Source organism: Geotrypetes seraphini, chromosome 2 (genome assembly GCF_902459505.1).
Source record: "Geotrypetes seraphini chromosome 2, aGeoSer1.1, whole genome shotgun sequence".
NCBI lineage: Eukaryota > Metazoa > Chordata > Amphibia > Gymnophiona > Dermophiidae > Geotrypetes > Geotrypetes seraphini.
In genome coordinates, this window is record NC_047085.1 from 384,622,866 (window position 1) to 384,636,700 (window position 13,835).

The window sequence follows — 13,835 nt, forward strand, 5'->3', positions numbered from 1 at the left end:
ACACTGGAAGGTTCTGTCACAGGCCACAAAGTTAGAGCTATGGCAGCGTCTGTAGCTTTCCTCCGTTCCACTTCCATTGAGGAAATCTGCAAGGCTGCTACTTGGTCCTCAGTTCATACTTTTACATCTCATTATTGTCTGGATGCATTCTCCAGACGGGATGGACACTTCGGCCAATCTGTTTTACAAAATTTATTTTCCTAATGGCCAACCTTCCCTCCATCCCTCTTTTTGTTAGCTTGGAGGTCACCCATCAGTCAAGAATATGCTGGCTGCTTGTCCTGGGATAAAGCACAGTTACTTACCGTAACAGGTGTTATCCAGGGACAGCAGGCAGATATTCTTGCGTCCCTCCCACCTCCCTGGGTTGGCTTCTTAGCTAGCTTATACTAACTGGGGACCGCGCGCCATCGTCGGGCGGGAAGGCACTCGCGCACGTGCGGTGTGGCCTAACTAGAACTTTCTAAGTTCTTAGAGTGCAATCACTCTAAAATTGTCCATACCAGGGCTCTGTCAGTGCCGTCACCCCCATCAGTCAAGAATATCTGCCTGCTGTCCCTGGATAACACCTGTTACGGTAAGTAACTGTACTTTTTAGTTTGTGATTATTCCATATTTGGCAAGGGTGTATCTGTCTGTGTATGAAAGGGACATGGCTTTCTGATAGCATTGACTATGCAGGATCAATTGACTGTACAGGATCTGTTTTGTTTAGTTTTACAATGTATGTGTTGGTGTTCTAGTGCTCACTGCAGTGTTTAAGATGCTGCCTTTTCGTAGGTACACTCTTGTTGTGCGATACGTAGATTGTTACTAAAAATCATATTTTTCATATAGATGGGGGGGGGGGTGTGTCAAAAAATGATGGGCCCTGGGTGTCGCATATGCTAGGTACACCACTGGTTAAAAGGTATAAACAAAATGTGGTTAATGAGCCAAGGCAGTTTAAAGTATTTGGATTTTAGTCCTGCATTTGATTCCTCAGAAGGCTAGTGTCATGGGATATAGGTAATGTTCTATTGTGGATCAGAAACTGATTAAAGGAAAGTTAGAGATCACGTGATGCACTGAGCTAAGGCAGAAGCAGGCTGCCTGAGCTCCCGGGTCCCAAGTCCTGAAGCGCCCTGTTACTAGCCTTTGGAGGTGAGTCGGGAGACAGTGCTTTGCAACGCTTGCTGTGCACAATATATGGACAGATTTCTGTCCTCTCCTGCGTCGCCGATGTCCACCCGCACTCAAAAAAAGGATCGGGACCGCCCACAGCACGGCACTGACAAAATGGCGCTGGCCACCTCCACAGCCGCGATCCAGCAAATAGCGCCGGAGGCGCTGACAGCCCTTACTCAAGCAGTAAAAGTGGCAATGCAGCCCAGCATAGAAAAACTTTCTGAACAGCTCCAAAAGCTTGAAAATCTACTTATGGAGACTACTAGCCGCACCACAGCGCTGGAGACTCGGGTTTCCAGCGTCGAGGATACACAGCAGGCACATGACACCACGTTACAGGAATTACAAGCTCTGACTCAAAAACAAGCAGAAAGACTAGATGATCTTGAAAATAGATCCAGAAGATCTAACTTAAGTTTTTTGGGGATTCCGGAAACAGTACCCGGTCCTAAGCTCCTGCAGGTGTTGGAGGCCTGGCTGACCAGTTCCTTTCCCTTGAAGGAGGGCCTGGGGTTTATTCGACTGGAGAGAGCACACCGGCTAGGCCGAGAACAAGCAAGAGAGGCGAGGCCTCGCATGGTAATAGCCAAACTTTTAAACTATAACCATAAAGTGGAAATCTTGCGCAAATATAAACAACTTCGGGAGACTTTAGCATTTGAGGAGTCTGCGGTGCACATTTTCCAGGACTACTCTGTGGCCCTAACGGAGCGCAGGAAGCAATTCTACCCACTTTGCTCCTCTTTGGCTGAAAAAAAAATACGCTTTCTCTTTTTATATCCAGCCACTTTGCAAATTTACCATCAGGGAAGCTGGCAGGTATTTGAGGCCGCGGCTGAGGCGGCCCTTTATGTGAACACTCAGGTGTTGCCCCAGTCGGACCTTACATGAAAGAGCACATGGTGTGCTTCCTTGTTTGTCACATGCTCCTGTGTGCCTGTGGCATTATGGATGCACCGGGATCTCCTGGTTTGGGGGAAGCCTGGATCTCAGATAATATGGCTGTTACTTGCTATTCTGGTTTAAGTTTGTTTACAATTTTGTGTTTTTTTCCTGTTTTAGTTCAGAAATTGATATACTGTATATTTGAGCTCATCCTAACATTCATTTGCTCTGCAGACTGCTCTTATGACTATTGTATTTACTGTATGGGAACTCGGGGCCCGGAGTGGCATTGTTTTGTGATCTTTCACACCTTTGGGACCGCCTAGGGCGAACCTGAGGCTGTGACCACAACTATGCAATTGGGGAGAAGGTTGGGAAGGGAAGGGGGGTTGGGGTTCCAGGGGTGGGGGGAGTCTTTGGCCTATGTGGTTGCTGCTGGTATTCTTTCGATTATTGGTAAGGGTGGGATCAGACCCTGCTGTGAGACTCCTGCACCTGACATTTACCATGATACTGGTGCTGCTCGGGCTGGTCCTGAGCGTCATGTGGCTGCCCTGGGTATGGCTGGAACCCGGGGTGGATTTTTTCCGCACTTAGCATTTTATATGTTTGTACTAGCCCCTTTTATACCTGCTGGCTAACACTTTGAGAATAGTATCCTGGAATGTTTCGGGCATTACCTCTCCCATAAAACGGACAAAAATTTTAACACAGCTCAAACGACATAAGGTCGACATAGCCTGTCTGCAAGAAACCCGACTTACAGACTTGGAACATCAGAAATTGAGGAGGTCCTGGGTAGCCACAGTGCATGCAGCATCTTCAACTCGTAAGCAGGCAGGGGTGGCGATACTGATTAGTAAGACATTGCCTTACACTGCGAAAGTAGTAGCCTCGGACCCACAGGGCCGCTACCTCTTGCTGCAGTTGTCTGTAGGCACATATTCCTTTTACTTGATGAATGTATATGCACCTAATACCTATGACCATTCCTTCTTTGAGGGTCTAACTGCCATGCTTCTTGGGCGGGTTACTGATCCGGTATACATTGCAGGGGATTTCAATCAGGTGTTTGACCCGACTTGTGATCATTCTCAGCCAGGACCTGATGCGAGTATATCTCATACCAGAGGCCTGCCCTATCTTTGCGCCACTTTAGATCTGGTGGACCCATGGAGAATTCTCCATACCACTGAACGGGATTACACACACCGCTCCAGAGCACATAACACACAATCTAGGATAGATTACATCCTTACCACGCGCAGAGCATTTCTGAATGTGGATGCAGCGGTAATAGGCCCAGCGGTGATTTCAGATCACGCGATGATCTGGCTAGATGTGAATGTGGGCTTCGGTTTACGCAGACCCGTACGTTGGCGCTTCCCTAGTTATCTATTTTCTGATGACCATTTCAAAACATACCTAACGACTAAATGGGGTGAATTCCTAGACTTTAATGGTCAGCATAGCAATGATCCGACACTGTTTTGGAGCACGGCTAAGGTGGTAATCAGAGGAGATTGTATAGCTTATGTAATAGCGCGTAATCGCCGTTTGGAATACTGCGGTTGGAAAAAGAACTAGCAAGCGCTAAGTGTCAGTATACCCTGTTCCCGACCCGCCACGCTAGGGAACACTTAGTTTTCGTGGAAACGACCCTCACCTCCTATATACATGAGCGCACGGTGAAAATGCTCTTGTATCAAAAATTTCGCTACCATCGCTATGGAAATCGGGCAGGGAAGTTATTAGCCCGCTTGACTTCCCAGGTGCGGGGTCACCATTATGTTTTGGGATTGAAGGATAGTACAGGCCAATTTCAACACACTACTGAACACATTGCACAAATTTTTCAGTCCCACTTCGGGAAGATATATGGGCGCCGGGACTCGGGAGCTGAACCCCTTATTAAGGACTATTTCACGGATTCCGTTTTACAGCCGCTCTCCAACTCGGATGTTAGGTTTCTTAATGCACCCATCACCCCTAAAGAACTACATAAAGCTATCCACAATAAACAAAATTTTTCGGCTCCAGGGCTGGATGGCTTTACGGCAGAATTTTATAAACTGCTCTCAGGGCAGCTTAGTCCTTTTTTAAGGGACTATTACTCCCAGGTAATCCAGGATGAACATTTCCCTGGAGAAGCGAATGAGGCTTTAATCACGTTGATATTGAAGCCTGGCAAAAGACAGTTCTGCTCCCGAGTCCTATCGCCCAATTTCTTTGCTGAATGTAGACATCAAAATTCTGTCCAAAATCTTAGCTGATAGATTAGCGACCCTTTTCCCTGATGTGATTGCATCCACACAAGTCTGCTTTGTACAGGGTAGACAAGCAGTACACAACGTACGTAAAGCATTGATAGCCTTAGCGCACACGCAATTCCATCACACTCCTATGCTTCTACTCAGTTTGGATGCGACACAGGCGTTTGACCAGGTCAATTGGACGTACCTCTTTGAAGTGTTAAATTGTATAGGGATATCTGGCTGGTTCGCCTCGGCATTACGCACTTTATATTCCACTCCAACAGCAAGACTACTTGTCAATGACATTATTACTGACCCAATACCTATTGAGAGGGGAACTCGACAGGGCTGTCCCCTGTCACCCCTCTTATTTCTATTGTACCTCGAACCCTTTCTTCGCACAGTGTCTCAGGACCCCGACATAGTGGGTGTGGACTTCGGGACTTATTCACTCAGTGTTGGCCTTTGCAGATGACCTATTATTTTTGCTAACTGACCCCGCTCACTCTGTTCAATATTTATTGCAAGCGCTTGACGAATTCAAATTTTATTCGGGATTTACGTTGAACTACCAGAAATCTACGGCCCTAGCTAGCCCCATGACACTACAACAGACATGGAGCGGTCACTTCCCATTTACGTGGGCTCAGACTTCAATTCGCTATTTGGGGGTACAGATTCCCCCGAGACCTTACGACCCTGTACACCAGCAATATCACCCCATTGCTCCAAGACACCTCACAACATCTACAGAATTGGTCCACTTTTCCCTTATCGGTGGTGGGCCGGGTAGCCCTTTTTAATATGGTGCTCTTTCCCAAATGGTTATATTGCTTTCAGGTTTTACCTCTGCTGCTGTCCCATGCCCATAACATTCGTTTAACGAAAGAGCTACAGCGTTTTCTATGGGGTGGTAAGTGACCACGTATGCCCTTGCTACGGATGTGTCTGCCCAGGGATAGGGGGAGCTATGGTTTATTAAATGTACGTTGGTATGCTATGGCTTGTCAGATGAGACATATTAATGATTGGTTTAGAGGAACATCTGATTTTTCTGCTATACCACTGGAGTTATCTTTGTTGGCTCCGTTCCATGTGAGCTATTTTCTACATGTGGAGGATCCGAGGATGCGTCCTTTGGTGTCTCACTACCCCATTTTTACGCCGGCCATAAGGACATGGAGATGGGTCTGTAAAACAGCCAAATTGTCTTCTAGGGTGTCTTTATATTAGCCTATACAAGGCAATGGAGCTTTCCAGCCAGGCATGCAAAATGCCAACTTTCTTAGGTGGCAAGCACAAGGTCTACAATATCTTTTTCACCTGTTTTCGGAGGAATGGAGCCTGGCCACATTTGCCGAGCTGCAACGAATTTTTGACCTACAGGCTAATAATGATCTCTTCGCCTATTACCAGATCCGTCACTATGTTCAGTCCCTCCCAGTGGCTGCCCTTACTGAAGTCTGCAGGGAGGCGCTTTCGGAACTCTTCTGCCTTTCAGCCCAACAGAGGATTCCTCTACGATTTCATATTGTGGGGATCCGAGATTGCCAACCAAATACGAATCTGGATATATTAGCGACAGCGTGGGCTGAGGACTTGCATTGCCAGTTGACTGCTCAACAGTTACAACGGATCCTGAAGAACATTCAGAAGGTGTCGCCCAATATTACTCACTGGGAAATGCAATTGAAAATTGTTTTTAGACTTTACATTCCACCGGAACGTGCAGCCTGGATGGGGATTACTGCGTCGCATTCTTGCCCGAAATGCAATCAGGTTCACGCATCTTTGAGTCGCATGTTTTGGGCCTGCCCCGCAATCCAACAGTTTTGGAGACATCTTGGTCTATATACCACATCGCTTTGGGGAAGGCGATGGCTTCCGCAACCGAGGGCGTTATTTGGATTTTATAATATAGCCTCGCCCAAACCCAGGGGAATGTCAGCATTTATCTCCAGAGCCCTTTTGATGGGAAAAAAAAGCCATCCTCACCAACTGGCTCTCCCATGACCCCCCGTTATATGCACAATGGAGATCCCTAATGATAGTGCACGCAACACTGGAGAGTCGCATGGTGGGAGACTTGACTTTTGGCCCGGGTCGCAAATTTTGTCAGGTGTGGGAGCACTTCTGGCAGGACCTCACACCGCGTGCTCGCAGTAGACTTTTGAATCTTTAAGATTTTATTCCCACTCAACTGTTGGACTGGCCATGGATTCTTGGGGAGGGGAGGGGGGATGGGAGGGGAACTGATTATATTGTTGAAAATGTTATTTCCTGACTGGTACTACTGTTTGTATTTGCTTCTTACTGCTGGAATAATAAAAATCATTTAACAATAAAGGAAAGTTAATTGTATAAAATATTTTTTCCAAATAGGGGTTAGTAATAATAATAACTTTATTCTTCTATACCGCCATAGTCGTGAGACTTCTAGGCGGTTCACATTGAAGAGAGCTGGACAGTCAGCGAGTTACAATATGCAGAAGTCAGAGAATTACAGCATACAGTATCTTAAAAAGGCAGTTGAAATACAATATATACAGCATACAGAAGCTTAAAAGGCAGCCAAATACAATATATAGATTGTTAGCAAATGTTAGAAGTTTCAGATTTATATGCAGGAGTGGACATATTTAGTGTTTGGTGTAGGTACTTTTTAGGTGATATTTCTGTCGAATAAGGCTGTTTTTATGGCTTTTCTAAAGGCATCATAGGTCAGTCTTGCTCCATTAGTAGAGTACCCTAAAAATCTGTACTGTATATCTAGTTGCAATAGAAATGAGTAAGGAGAGTAATCACCTGTGGTCCATGGTGTCTTGCATAATATGCAGTTCTGGTCGTCTCATCTCACAGGATATAGAGGAGCTAGAAAATGAGATGGTGATAATGTAAAGGGGATGGAATACATGAGACTAAACGGATTAGTGCTGTTCAGCTTGGAAAAGAGCTGGAGGATCAACCATAATAGTTTATAAAAACCATGCTTGGGGATAAAAGCTTAAATATGGATAAACCTAACCTTTCAAATACTAATATAAGAAAACACTCCATAAAATTGACCAGCAAATTGAAACATATTTTGCACAGTACGTAATCAAGCTGTGAAACCTTTTTGCCTGAGGATGTGGTCAAGGTACCATATATACGTGAATATAAGTTGATCCGAATATAAGTCGAGACCCCCATTTCCCCCCCAAAAATGAGGAAAAATGGTTGACTCGAATATAAGACAGGGGCTTAATATTCAAGTGGCTTGCCCTGCCAGGATCTGCACCCAGTGTCATCTCCTTCACGCCCTCCCCTGCCAGACTCTGCACACAATCCCCCTTCCCTGCAAAGTTCTGCACTCAGCCCTCTCTCCGCCCTACCAGGCAATGCAGCCAGCCCCCCTCATTACTTGCCAGGCTCTGCACTGCCCCCTATCCCCCCCTCCCTGCTAGGCTCTGCACCTTGTCCCACCTCCTCTTCCACCTCTGGTCTAGTGGTAGGCCATTCTGCTAGCTGTACAGGGCCGTGCGGGAGCTCGAGAAGCTCGCTCCTGTGCGCCGCAAGCCCCGATCAGTGAGTCAAAGGAGGTTCGCAGGGCAGGAGCGTGGTCCTGCCCATACACCGCTGGACCATCAGGGTTAACTAAAAAGGTACGGGGGTAGCAGAAAAGGTACCGGGGAGGGGGTAAAAAATGATTTGCATCAGCCGGGATGGGAGACGGGAGGGATCTCTCCTGTCCCGGCCTATCAGAGGCCTGCATCGAGTTGGGGAGGGGGTTGGGTGATGACCCGAATAAAGGATGAGACCCCCATTTTTGGGCCATTTTTTTGGCCCAAGAATCTCATCCTATATTCAAATATATATGGTAACATAACATAGCCAGGTTGAGGAAGAGAGCCATATGTTTTTAGCCATCCCTATAGCCATTTCACAAGCTGCCATCATTAATAGCTAGAAAATTGATATATTTTTGGGATCTTAAGGGTACTTGTTGACAGATTAGCCATTGTCAAGCACAAGGATACTGCACTTTGGTGTGTCTGGGTGGGTAATGCTTATATAATTTTAGAGTTAAATATATTTTGATGATAATCATTCTGTCTTAAGTCACAGATAAATTTTCACGGAAAGAAACTGAAATTGGGCCCAGCAATCAGGAAACAGCAGAATTTGTGTAAGTAAATTTTAAATAAACCTTCAAAATGATACATGTCCAGGATTCTTAAATTGGACTATTGCCATTGAGTGAATCATATATTATGCCAAAGGTGGTGTGTACAATATAAAAAGTTCATGTTTGCTATTATAAGATATTAACAATTTTCTTTCTGTAATGTCCCTTCCGGATTCAGTACACTAGGTGTTCAATCCCTTCCCACAATTCCGGAGTTGCAAAAATCCAAACACTTCTCTGAGCACATGCTCCTCCTTAGAGCACATGCTCCTCCTTAGAGAGACAGTTAGAGCCCCCTGTATTTTCAGTTTCTGCAAGCAATCCATGCAGACATCTTTTTTTTTTTTTTTTTTTAATTTGCTCTGCATCTTTTTCTTATTTTTTTGCTTAAAATTCATCTTGAGTAAAACTCCTGGTTTCATGGCGCAGGCTGTCCCCTGGGCCAGTGCACACATGCATCCTCTACAGCAGTGGTTCCCAACCCTGTCCTGGAGGACCACCAGGCCAATTGGGTTTTTAGGCTTGCCCTAATGAATATGCATGAGAGAGATTTGCATATAATGGAAGTGACAGGCATGCAAATCTGCTCCTTGCTTATTCATTAGGGCTATGCAGAAAACCCGATTGGTCCTCCAGTGGTCCTCCAGGACAGGGTTGGGAACTACTGCTGTAGAGGATGCATGTGCGCACTGGCCCAGGGGACAGCCTCCAAGGCTATCAGGGCAAGCTTCTTCATCTTAGAGTGGTTAACTTTTGTGATGGAAGCCAGCCTGTTGGGTTGTGATGATCACTGCGGGACCAGTCCATTCAGGGAGTCTTATTGTCAGTGGTGTTGGTCGATCAATCGTTAGAGCTTCAAGCGATTCACCTGGCGTTACTCGCTTCCGGCCCACTCTGGAAGAAAAAGCGGTGTGAGTGTTCTCAGACAATGCCATGGTGGTGGCGTATATAATTTAAGAGGGAACAAGAAGCGCTCCTTTGGGCCTGGAGGCATGCATGCTGTTTTGCTGGGTGGAGTTAGTCTTCTCTCTCTTGGCGGGAGTTCGTGGTGGGAGTCAACAGACTTCCTCAGTCGACACATTCTGGACCCAGGAAAATGGCCCCTCTCATGGGCAGCATTTGTCTTTGTACAGCGTTGGGGTCGGCCTCAGATTGACTTGTTAGTGTCAGTAGAGAACTTGAGGGTCAGGTGCTTCTTCAGTCAGTGAACAGAGTGCAGAAATGTAGGGCTGGATGCCTTGCTTTAATCCTGGCCAGCTCACAAGCTCCTTTGTGTTTTCTCCTTGGCCTCCTGTTGGTCAGCTCATCCGCCAGATAACGACGCATCCCAGCTTTGATATTCGAGTTGCTCCAGACTGGCCTCGTGTGTGGTTTGCGGATCTCGTCAGTCTTCAGTGGGACAGGAAGCTCAACCTTCCTCTCCCTAGCAACCTTCTTGAGCAGAATCCGATGCCCATAGAGACTCGCAACGTTTTGGTCTTCTGTCCTTGCTCTTGAGTGCTCAGCCTTGATGAGGTGCAGTTCTTCAGAGGAGGTCCTCTGACGCTCTTGAAGTCCAAGAAACCTTAAACTATGGCTTCTTATGCCTCAGCCTGGAAGGCTTCCCAACAGTAGTGTGCTAAGGACTGAGTGGTGCCTGAGCGGACTCCTATTTCAATGGTCCTGGCTTTTCTTCAGGCAGGCTTAGATAAGAGTTTAGCGGTGACCTCCTTTAAAGTTCCAGTAGTAGGCTTTTTGTGCTTCGGGGCATGCAAGGGTTCTAGTTCGCTTCCTGCTCATCTGGATGTGGGTTTCTGAGAGGGGTGTGCCATTTGCGGCCTTCCTTGCATCATTCTTTCCCTTTGTGAAATCTGCAGAGCCTTGTAGAAGCCCCATTCGAGCCACTGAAGGATGCTACTCTTCTGGGTTTGATGCTCAAATTGTCTTTCAGGTCGCCTTTGTCTCGGCAAAGTGTATTTTGGAACTTCAAGCTCTTTCATGCGGAGACCATTTCTTCATATTACAGATGCCGGAGTTCTCTGTACTGTACCTTCTTTCTACCGATGCCTGTTTCATTTCATAGGCTCTGAGTGCAAGGATTAGATCTTACTCGAGTCAGAAGTCAAGAGAGTCTTGCTCTACTTTTGGAGAGGACTAATTCTTTTCAGATATTTTTTTTAATTTTTATTTTATTTATTTATTCAATTTTCTATACTGTTCTCCCAGGAGAGCTCAGAAAGGTTTATATGAATTTATTCAGGTACTCAAGCATTTTCCCTATCTGTCCCTCAACCTACCTAATGTACCTGGGGCAATGGGGGGATTAAGTGACTTGCCCAGGGTCGCAAGGAGCAGTGTGGGTTTGAACCCACAACCCCAGGGTGCTGAGGCTGTAGCTTTGACCACTGCGAGGGAAGATTAGGGAAGCCGGCACGCACACGTTAGAACCCCGGAGCATAAGTTCGCTATGGGCTAAGGCGTGAAATCTCCAAGCTGGTTTTTTTTTTTTGGGGGGGGGGGGAGGGATTAATGTTGAGCAGCAGGCAGCAGCAGAATTCACGAGCGGATGATAGCCGGGCGGTCATCTAAATTAGCTGGGCGGACTGCCTGGCTAAAAGGCCCTAGGGAGAACACTGCCCTTCCTTGTCATGGATTTGTTAGGTATGTTGCTTAGCTTTGTGGACTGAACTACAGGGGGCTCTAACTCTGAGGTGAGAGGAGCATGTGCTCAGAAAAGTGTTTGGATTTCTGCAATACTTGGATTGCAGGAAGGGATTGAACACATAGTGTACTGAATCCTCCAGGGACTAATAGAAAGAAGATTATTGAAGGTGAAAACCTAATCTTCCATTAATTTGTTTAAAGGTAAAATATTTTTAGAAATGGTCTGGTTGCAGACATTTTCCCCATTTTCTACTGTCCAGAGTTACCCTTAGGAGTTAAAATGATGGGGGATACAGGCAATATGGGGTGATTATACCATCTCTTTCCTAATAATTGCATGATATTCATAGCAGAGTTCCTCTTTTGTTCTCTCCAAGTGTTGTCAGGAGATGTAAAAGCAGTTGTACTGCTGGTCTATTCCAGATTCCATTGTTTTTGGAATAGACCAAATAGATTTGGAATAGATTGGATTTGTTTGCATACAACTGCATGTGCTCTCTCACCTGTAGGTGGGAAGGAGGAAGGATTATTTTGAGTATTCAGTGAATAGAAAAGTGCCAGGAAAGGGAAGAAGTGAGACACTAGTGGGGTAGGAAGACAAGTTTCTGTTGGAGTTGGGAGGGTGGTTAGCCACCTGTTTGCATGTTACAAGTTGTCTGTCCTGATCTTGCTACTGCAGGTGTGCTAACTGCTTTTCCTTAGCAATAGCAGCAGATGAATCCAGAGACTAATGGGATACCGCACATTTACCAGCAGGTGGAGATAGAGAACTGATTTGCAGGTGCTTCTCTTGGATGGGATCTCTCCTGGCCATTTAGTATGCTCTATCTCCAGCAGGCCGATGGATGCCATTCCTCAAGCTTCACTGACTGAAAATCAGTCAATTTCACTGCAAAAGTGAATTTCATTACTGTTGCTATGGCTTCAGTTAATGCAGGAGTGTCTGGCTGAGCAGTGCCAGCTTTGGGAGTTACACTTGCCCCTACCCCCAGGTCCCGTCCCCATCCTCCCTCCTCTGATTGAGGTTTTGCTGTAGTCTGTGCATTTTTATCTTATTTCCCAGTTGGTTTAAAAAAAAAATAAAGACCGTTTCGGGGGAGTAGTGTTATGCACTGTCCTTCTCTGACACACTAACAGTGCACATTGTAAGTATTTTTATTGTGCGTGTGTGATTGGGGCGTATGTGCGGTGTCTTCGGTGTCTGCCCTCAGACTGTGCCCTCGTGGATTCAAATATGGTGGCGGGAGGCAATGTGGTTTCCCTTATAGCAGGCCTCTTGGCATCAGGGGCATTGGGACATATACAGGATTTAGTGGCAGCCACAGACATTGGCGCTGTAGTGGTTTTGGGACAGAACATGCCTGATCCGTTGCTAATGCAGTCTGGATCATTGGCGATGCCGTTTTCTCCTGAGTTTCTTGTTGATGCATCAGGCTTTTCTTTTATGCAGATCCTCACTGGCTCCGACTGGAGTTGGTTCTTGAGCTGATTACCTTTTAATGGACCATCCTTGAGGGAAAGCTGGGGTCAGGGCTCAGAGTGCGAAAAGGCGCAGGATGGAAACCGCAGCGGCGGTAGACCCTGCTGTGAGCCCTGATATGTCTCCTCCTCACACGAGCTCCGTGGTGGATGGGGATTTGCAGGATCTGCATGATTTAGAAGTGGGGGAGTCTCTGTCCTGTGAGGTGGTCAACCCTACAGCCCTTTGGCTTTTCCACAGAGAGAAGTTGCCCACATTTATTACTAAGGTGCTCCAGGGGCTACAGATCTCTCGGGACGTGCCGCAGTCATCTGTGCCACCTAACTCTCATGGCTGGCATAAAGAAGCCCTCCAAGTCCTTTCTGATTTATGAATCCATGAAGGAACTCATTGACATTCAGTGGACTTCTCCAGAGGCTGGACTGCTTATGGCGAAAGCGATACGCCAATTGTACCCAGTGGTGCTTGATAAGATGATGAGGTTGCGGTTGCCTAAAGTGGATGCTCTTGTGGCAGCGGTCACCAAGAAGACCACTCTTCCAGTTGGGGGTTTGGCATTGAAGGACACTCAGGACAGGGCCTTAGTTCTTCAATATTTACTATTTTCTGATTCTAGATACTGTGTTCATCCCACGTTTTTTTTAAAGTATCGTCAGAAGGGTTCTTTTCGTCCTTCCAAATCTTCCAACTGTTGCCCCTTCCTCAGACCTCCCGTGCCTCCCAATGATGCGGTCTCAGTACCCTCCACCGATGTGATAGGGGGACGGATGTCCTTTCTGGTGGAGTGGACCAAGATTATGTCTGACCAGTGGGTCTTGGACATTATTCAAGATGGTTATAAGTTAGAATCTGCGATGGGAGAGGAGAATTCTTTCTTAGTGTCCCTGTGTTCAGGCGCTGCCAAGGTGGTGTTGGTTCAAAGCTCCCTCCAGGTACTCCTGGACATGGGGGTGGTGGTTCCAGTGCCTCAGGAGCAGTGGGGAATGGGGAGCTATTCCATTTAATTTGTAGTGTCAAAGAAAGGGGGGTCGGTTAGGCCGGTTCTAGATCTCAAACGGGTCATTTGGTTTCTCCATGTCAGACACTTCAGAATGGAGATGGTGAAGTCCGTGATTGCTGCGGTTCTGCCGGGCAAATTTCTTACGGCTCTCAATCTCAAGGAGGTATACTTGCATATCCCCCATCCGTCCGCCGCACCAGTGATTCCTGTTCTTTGCGATTCTTGGTTAGCATTATA

At 46.6% G+C, this 13,835-nt stretch overlaps 1 protein-coding gene across 6 annotated transcripts in view; it reads left to right on the forward strand.

Annotated features, from left to right (window-relative positions):
• The window catches only part of DAZL (deleted in azoospermia like), a 322,370-nt gene that overhangs the window by 133,324 nt on the left and 175,211 nt on the right, over nt 1–13,835 (forward strand). For all 6 annotated transcript variants that reach the window (XM_033930705.1, XM_033930704.1, XM_033930708.1 and 3 more), the window contains exon 5: nt 8,409–8,475. In XM_033930705.1, the coding sequence (XP_033786596.1) occupies nt 8,409–8,475 (67 nt within the window). The remainder of the gene's footprint in view (nt 1–8,408; nt 8,476–13,835) is intronic.